The sequence below is a fragment of the Argopecten irradians genome, chromosome 1 (genome assembly GCF_041381155.1).
Source record: "Argopecten irradians isolate NY chromosome 1, Ai_NY, whole genome shotgun sequence".
NCBI classification, from domain to species: Eukaryota; Metazoa; Mollusca; class Bivalvia; order Pectinida; family Pectinidae; genus Argopecten; species Argopecten irradians.
This window is the reverse complement of record NC_091134.1, coordinates 23,280,357-23,289,561: the sequence shown is the minus strand read 5'-3', so window position 1 is coordinate 23,289,561 and position 9,205 is coordinate 23,280,357. Positions and strand designations below refer to the sequence as shown.

The following is a 9,205-nucleotide window of genomic DNA, read 5'->3' as shown; positions in this document are numbered from 1 at the left end:
TGTTGAATTGAATACATGTTATTGATATCATTATTATTATCAGAAATATTTAGTATACCAAAAAGATTTTCATCCGGTACAATATAATCAGATAATGTCGCTGATCTTGCATTAAAATCACCAGTTAATATTATGTTATGATTATGTTTAGAAAGTGCTATCAATTCATCTTCCAAATCGGTAAAGGCATTTTCTGACGAATATTTGGAATATTCTGGAGGAATGTACACACATCCAAATAAAACATTGTTATGTATTAATGATTTGTTTTTAGTTATTTCAAACCACTGTACAAACTCCGATTCGGTTTTATGAAAATGCAAAACATCAGCCAATATCTGCTTATATATAACAATAATTCCTCCGGACTTTTTTTTTTTACACTTCATCCTATTTGTCAAATGATAATTATAACCATTGGGTACTACAATTTCATCAAGGTTATCGGTTTTCGTCTCCACACACATAAAAATGTCATATTCTGTAATCAAAGACAGAAAATCAGGGTTATTTAACTTTGATTTTAACCCGCAGACGTTCAAAAAACCAACATGAAGTTGATCAGTTTGTGTATTGCCCGTCCCGGGGTCGTCTGGGCGACTGTCCTACATTTGGTTTACCCGCTCCTCACGTGCACGAGATCGTCCTCTGTCATGGTCGGGTCCATTCCAACGGACTTGCCTATTTGGTCGATCGGGTGGTGGCGCGTTCGATGACGAAGGGGCCTCATACGGGGTGCCATTAACAATTAATGTGTCGTACACCAATTTAACCCGATTACCATTGTGTTTGAGCTCCCTCATTTTAGGGTACAAGTTGGCTCTTCGTTGCGCGATCTCAGGTGGGAATTGTTGGAAGACAGAATACTGTCGCAGATCCTTAAGGTTTTCTGGCGCTGCTTTTAACACTCTCTCACGGTCCGCGAACCTGACAAATTTCGCTATAATTCCCCTGGGCTTCCCATCGGAGCGGGGACGGAGTCGATGTACATTGTGGAGTGGAATGTCATTTGCGTCTTCTAGTTTTAGATATGTCTTCACAAATTCTTTTAACACCAATTCTGTTTCTCGTCCATCGTTTGTATGTTCTGCCTGTGTCTCTGGAATACCGTTGAAAATTAAATTGTATTTCATATTGTGTGTTTGTTGTTTTAACCCTTCTTCTTTCAATGTGAAATTTTCGTATTCCAAGCTTTCATTTGCACGTTCCACATGCGCTATTCTGTTTTCCACTTCATAATGGTGTCCTTCTTGTTTTTGTAACAATTTGTCTTGTCTAGTTACAGTCTCTTTTAAGTTTTCTATTTCACATGTCATGTTTACAATCGTTTTCTCCATTTGCTCAAATTTTTGGTGAATTTGTTGTAATAAATCCAGTTTCGGTAACTGTTCACCCATAAAACTGTCTATTTTTTCTAACTTGTCACTGAGTATTTGGATATTACTAAATATCATTTGCATTGCAATATCTGGGACAGCAGGTGGTGTCGGTGGTGGTAACTGGAATCGGGTAGGTTGTCCGGCCATATATGGTGGGTACATGATGGGCCCGGGGTGCGACACAGGCGCTTGTTGAATTTGAGGTGATATAGGAAAGTCAGAATTTGACGGGCTGGCGCCAAATAGAGCAGAGTGTGCATGGGATATCGTTTGAGATAATAGTGGCGACACTTGACTTGACACTTGATTGACCGGTGTCGCGGTTACTGAAGAGGCTACTGATGTGGACGGTGTAGAGGCGCGTGGAGACGCCATATTGTCATGCGGAATGTGTGTAGACGTTACCTGTATTTTACTAGGTGGTGTAACTCCTGACCCGTCTTTCCGTTTCCTCCGTTTAGTCCGTCCGCCGTGACCCATAGTTAATAAACATATTCACATCACACAAGGCTTTCTTCATTGCTCTAATAACACATTTTTTTAAACATTTTCCTCGAAGTATGGCACCTGAGAATTTAACACGACTTCCATCTTACCACGCGCATGCGCAGTTTTATATACTATTAAAGATTTTAGTATAATTTTGAAATAATGAATTTAAATCTACACTTAAACTGTAATATAGGAACATATATCAGAAATACCATTGATGTATTTCTGCTTTTTAGTAAACGTTATGGATAAAGTTTCAAAGGCAACAATATAGATATACATATTATTTTCGGTATAAGTTCGGTACTGTAACTCCAATATCACATAACTGATAACCGTCCACATTTTATTTTTACTCAAAAACGGTGCCGTGTTTTCATCATATCGTTATAGCAGAAGTTTGAATGAAATAAAAACACGGATTCTAGATATATTCATGCTAAATTTTGGGATTTTACTCGTAAAAAATAGTGTTACATTCAAGGACGTATAAATTTATATATATAAATCCTTGGTTACATTATACTTTTTTTTTATTCCACTGAAATTTACATCATATGCTATCTAAATCTCAGTCCAGACTGATCCGAACATCATTTTGATATCGCTATCAAATTGGACTGATTATCTAATCTAAAGTTAAATATATGCTTGTTTGAATTTTTGAAGTGGTGTAAATGGAATGTTTTGAAACTGAAAATATCTACATCATAAAGCTAGAATAACCATTTACTCGAAAAACTCAAATTGTAGATCTAACGTATACGTATATATGCTGTATACATGTATAGTACTAGGCTTACCTTGCGTCACGGCTCGGCGCGCCCGCTCGATGTAAGCGACGAAATGTGTTAATATTAGCGCAGAAACATTGAATATAAACGCAGAAACATTGAATATAAACGCAGAAACATTGAATATAAACGCAGAAATAAATAAATACTGGAATTACATGCAACAAAGTACATCAAATATTACCAGAATATGATATCAGTCGTTTTATGTATATCAAATCAATTCAGCAAACCTGAAAAGCAGATCATTATATATAACACTTAATCAGCATTTTACAATTAAAAGCAACAGCAAAATATCTTTCAAAACATCTGTAAATAACAAATATTTATTTATTTTATGGAAAACGATCTTATTTTAATATCGTCAACAATTCAAATTTGTTAGAAGAATATACATACATGTAATTGCACATAATCAAACACATAATTTGTTTGTCATAGTTAATCCCCGTGTATGTACACATATTTTACACATAACCTAGACAGTTATTCATTTGTTACCGCTTGACAGTTATTCATTTGTTACCGCTCGTATCGGAACTCTTCCGAAAAAAGGTGCAAAATGCATAGCTCAAATGACGAGACGCGGGAAAGAAAACAACAAAAAGATAGGAGAATAGGATAATGAGGATATATGTATTTTTAAAGGGGAAAAGAGAACTGTAAACATAATTATTTTACAGGTACAATCGGCTGGCGGCTGTACGTACTGTAAGTCTCGTTTCACAAGGTAAAGTTTACCTGTGTAAGCCGTGTGCTCGGCCGTCACGGCTCGGCGCGCCCGCTCGATGTAAGCGACGAAATGTGTTAATATTAGCGCAGAAACATTGAATATAAACGCAGAAACACTGAATATAAACGCAGAAACTCTTAATTCTATCGCCGAATCTGTTAATTTCACCGTCGCATCGGAAAAGTTTGGCGATTCCCAACCTCTGACAATGTAGCAATAAATAGCCGTGCACGTAACGAAGTTGGGTAATTGTGACTGATACCCTCTGTTATTCGGCCGTCAGCCGTCACGATCCACGGCGGACAGAAAAATACTTAATTTTACGGCAGAAATACTTAATTTTATTGATCGAATTGGAATTCTGAGGAAAAGTCTTAATATAAAGGGTTAATACTGAATAAAAAAGCACATATGTTAATCCTGCCGAAACTTGTTAAAAATTAAGTATTTTGCCGTTATTCTAACAAGTTTCGGCAAGATTAACACATTTTGGGTTACCAGTGAATGATAAATAATCGCTATTTTGGCGAACAATTTGGGCTGTATTAGGATTTAGAGTTTTTATCACCTTTAATGATCAATACTAGATCTATATTTACTTTTACAGTATAATTAGTGTTGTCGACTTTAAAGGGACAATTCAATCTAAGAGAACATTAAAGTTTGTACATATATCGGGAAAAAACCCAGTTTTGCTGTGATATGCCATAAAAGCCCATGGTGGTGAAATGCGTGTGAAATGTTCAAACTCGCTCGCTGTCCGTCATAACACATTGTGGGTCGAACAACTTGTATGCCGAACCCTGTCCCATGCTCGTAGAGTAATGCTACTGTTGTCTAGAACTGCTAAAATCGCTCTGACAGTAGTGTGTTAACCTTATAATGTGAATTTTCTTGCCTCAAAATCATTTTATCACCTCCTCGGTGGTTATGTAGTTCATTTGTTTAACGTGCGTGACTTTTGCTCGGGTAAGGTATACAGCGTACATATTATACCTGCTAAATCGTATTGATCAACGATTTGTAATTACAACGGTATAAATCAAAATACTAAACAATGACGTGGGATTTGTCAATATTTTATGTTATATGTTTCATAAGAAATGTAGAACAATAGATTTATGCCATATTTTGTTTCGTGGTTATGTAAAAGAATTAGCCTGAGTGAATTGTCCCTTTAACAGGTTAATCGATAAACCAGTCGGAAGTCTGCTAACCGGTTAACCGATTACTCAGTCAGAAGTCTGCTAACCGGTTAACCGATTAATCAGTCGGAAGTCTGCTAACCGGTTAACCGATTATCCAGTCCGAAGTCTGCTTACCGGTTAACCGATAAACCAATCGGGAGTCTGCTAACCGGTTAACCGATTACTCAGTCGGAAGTCTGCTAACCGTTTAACCGATTAATCAGTCGGAAGTCTGCTAACCGGTTAACCGATAAACCAATCGGAAGTATGCTAACAGGCTAACCGATAAACCAATCGGAAGTCTGCTAAACCGGTCAACCGGTCAACCGATAAACCAATCGGATGTATGCTAACAGGCTAACCGATAAACCAATCGGAAGTCTGCTAAACCGGTCAACCGGTCAACCGATAAACCAATCGGAAGTATGGTAACCGGTTAACCGATTACTCAGCCGGAAGTCTGCTAACCGGTTAACCGATAAACCAATTGGAAGTCTGCTAACCGGTTTACCGATAAACCAGTCGGAAGTCTGCTAACCGGTTAACCGATTACTTAGCCGGAAGTCTGCTAACCGGTTACAAAAAATCGTAAATGAAAACACAGACTTGTAGATTCGTACTTTGAACAAATAGCGTTATTGTCTGAGAAATATCATCTTTGATATTTATTGTCTAATTTGCTAAAGATGCGACATATTGCATACTTTTAAAGAACCTGCACCAGGGAAAGTTTACATTCCATCAAATAACCAGACACCAATATTTGCTAGTATTCGTTACAAAATTAATTAAAAAACAGACTCTACTTAATCGTTGGAAATCAACAGCGTGTACAATTAAATGTAATGTAGTATAAAAAGTCTACTCTACAACTGTAGTACTTCTATACCCATAGGTATAACAGCTGTGTTGTGACATTGTCATTTACCTGTGTAGACACCCCTCGACTGACAGCCAGGTATGTGTTTTACAGGTAAGATATTTTTAGCTCATTTCTCGGTATAGGTCACCCCGGGAATACTAAGAATCGTAATCGATATATTGAAAATGTTAAGGCGCCGACATGTTTGTATAGACGTATGGACTAACAATAATAGTTAACATTCTCTTTTCCTGATCGACAACAGTAATGGCGGCACAGACACCAGTGCCGGGATGTACCCGTCATCCTGGTAAGGGGTTTGTTTATGTCTGTAAGACGTGTAACAATGACCTGATTTGTATAGATTGTGTCCTTGATCGTCATAATGAACACAAACTTGGCAGTCTAACGGAGTATGTATCGAAACAGACACTTTTGATTCAGCAATACGAGGAAAAACTGACAAAAACTGACATTCCGAAGTTAGAGCGTGATCTTAAAGAAAATGAGAAAAAATTCAAGGAAAACAGTAAAGAGATTGCGGAGACAATTCATCACATCAAACGTCAGGGAGAACAGATGAAAAAAGACATCGACAAATTCACTGACAAGTTGGTGAGACTCTGTACAGATTTGGAGAAGTTGAATTCGGACATTAAAGAGAAGAACAAAACTGTACTGGAAACATATCTGAGGGAGAAAATGAGGCCTCAGCTTGACAATTGTCAGGGTGCAAGAACTTCCGGTACCACAGATGACGTCATAGCAGTAGCGGAAGAAATCAGGAATCGTGGACCAGATACACCGCCAACCATAACAGCATTTAAGTCTGCTGTCTTCAAACCTGGGATTATATCTAATGCCGTCCTTGACCGTATGTTAGGTACGGTGTTAGTTGACGGAGAAAACCAGTCGTTTCGTCCTGTCCCACCATGTAAAATTATATCAAGTTTCCGAACATCATTCCATAACAGTCACGTCCGTACATGTCGTACAGGTGACGATCGCGAGGCTTGGTTATCTTACTGTAATGGTGAACAGATATACAGAGTGGATCAGCAGGGGAACATAAAAAAGAAGATCGAGTGTAAGGTCAAGGTCCGCTCAATCATAGTCTCACCGACCACGGGGAGGGTGTGGTTCTGTGTACAGGAAGACAGAAGTATCCGAGAGATAACGTCTGATGGTGGTATAGTGATACGGTTTAATGTGGAGTCAGTCCCAACGTCGTTATGTATCACACAGGAGGACATGGTGGTGGTGGGATCAGAGTTGAATGGTATAGTCCTGTATACTTCAAACGGGAGGAAGGTGGTAGACGAAGACGGACGTATCTGTAGACAGGAAGCGGTGATTCCCTGGTTCATGGCCTACTGTACCAACACCGGGGATGTAGCGGCGTCTGACAGTGACTGTGTATCGTTTGATAACTACGTGGCTGGTAAGGTACCAGGAAAACAACCCCGACTCATCGTGATGGATAGACATCTGAAACTTAAGTTCCAATGTCGGTATATTGATGGTATCGGATCACAAACAAGTGGAAGTCAGCAGTCCAAGTTCTACCCCTATGATGTTTGTTTTGACCGTGATGGTGATATCCTTGTAGCGGAAGGAGTGACCAGGTCAGTGTTACTGATAGACGGTAACACTGGCCACTACCTGAGGACAGTATACATGCCAGATGGAGGAGTACCTTGGAGTATCAGTCTACAGGGTGACAGTATGCTCTGGATCAGTCATTTTAACAGTGACATGAAAGTCTTCAAGTACCTGAAATAATTCAAGAGTATTCTTTGTAACAATGATATATCCCAATACCTGAACGTACGGATTACAACACATAACGTGAACATTCGTGCATTAGACCGACCTATCAACCTAGTAATCATAAACAATTTAACATCATTTATTTCTCATTGTTAAATGAAGTGCAAATATCGAGAAATTAATCTCTAGTGATCAGATTTAATGTGTGAATAAATTAATTTTAGTGATAATGATTTTAATATGTGTATTTACTGCTAAAAGGACAATTATTCTAGTTTTTATTTCATATTTGTAAGTATTTAACCTCAATAACTGTTGATATTGACGAATGTTAGTTTTCATTTGTAAATATCCTAGCGCTAAGAATTACATTGTGCACTTATGATAACTTCATATTTATTCATCATGATAATTTTTAATAAAACAAAGAAATTAAATCAATCATTTTTTTCCCTTATAGAATTACTTTATTACCTGCTATATTAACAAACATTAATTAATGAACTATCTAAGTCATTGTTACATTGCATTTGTCATATAAACTGTATTTTTCCAAGTTAAATGTCTATATACTCTTCGACTTACTGCAAATGTGGAAATTTAAGCGAGGGGGGAATTTACGGTAAAAAGGCGAATGGTTTTTCAGTGCGAAATCGTTCCTGTGCGTAATATTTGGTAAATATTTTTAGAACTGTTTATGTTGCATTATGTTGAACATGTGTATTAATAGCGAAATGAATAATAGGACGAAATGTTTAATCGTGAAATTAAACACTCGCGAATATGTTCACGTTGACAGTACAACATGGTTTCTATTATGATATGAGGAGTTTTAATAGATATATTACTGTAAATCAACTTTCTTTCCGGTTACTAAACTTCGCGATTTCTTTTTGAAAACAATTTTGCGAAAATTAAATTTCGCGGATTTAAAAGTACATGAAATATTGATCAATATAGGTGATATTTATATCAGTGTACCATCCCAGAGATAACGCTTCGCGAATTTACTGTGATCTCGAAATTCGCGAAATAAATCGTACGTGAAAGAAAGTTAGTTTACATTATGTCACCATTTATAAGATTTTGGTGAATATCGTATCAGTGATCTTGGTGTATAAATCTCATGATACCAAGTTATATGGTGAAGATAGTTTTATGTATTAATATCATATTAATCATCATCATTTGTTATTATTCGGAGCTTATTATTTCTAATAAATTAAAAAAAAATGTGTGCTGTTTGTTTATGTATTTATTTTAGTGCACATATATTACAAAAAACCTATCATCGGTTACCAGATCAAGAGGGGTAACTCGTACATGACAATTAACATGTAAAGGTATTTTTACAGGCCTATAATTGTCATTTTTTTCCTCAACTGAAATTTTTTACGGGAACTTTATTATTAAAATCATTAAGATCCATGTTTTGTTGGTCATTTATATCCTCGATACTCCAGGGGATACTATCACTGTCGTGATGTCCACACCTGGAAAATGTCATAGCAATGACGGCAATTCAGGAAGAAAACACTGTCCAATCACATGCCAGCAGGATACCAATAGATGGGGACACGTAGTTTGATAAATTGAAACAAAATTTAACTAGAGATTGTCATTGGACAATTTAACGGGCTTTTTTCACCAACAAGGAATTTCAGTCAAGGTCATTCATATTAAACAAGCGTGGTAGCCCTTCATAACAAGCTACAGGTCCAATTTCAGGTCTCTGGGCCTTTCTGAACTTGACAAGAAGTAGTTCAAAGATTTTAGAATCCTTGGTCCCTTTGACTTTAAATATAGGTCAAGGTCAATCATATTGATGAAATTTAATAAAAAATAATGGGCAGCATACTACAGTCTGATATGGAGGCCTGTAGGCCTTATAGGAATTTCAGATTAAAGTGTCATTTGAAAGTCTTACGCTTTTTTTATCCATGATATCTTGAATGAAAGTCAAGGTCATTCATATTACTAAACCT

The 9,205-nt window shown here is 37.0% G+C and overlaps 1 protein-coding gene across 1 annotated transcript; it reads left to right on the top strand.

Annotated features, from left to right (window-relative positions):
• The first annotated feature begins 5,523 nt into the window (after positions 1–5,523).
• Positions 5,524–8,570, top strand: LOC138321383 (uncharacterized). The gene has a single exon (XM_069265043.1). The coding sequence runs from the start codon at positions 5,718–5,720 to the stop codon at positions 7,230–7,232; it is 1,515 nt and encodes a 504-aa protein (XP_069121144.1). The 5' UTR covers positions 5,524–5,717; the 3' UTR covers positions 7,233–8,570.
• The last annotated feature ends 635 nt before the right edge of the window (positions 8,571–9,205 follow it).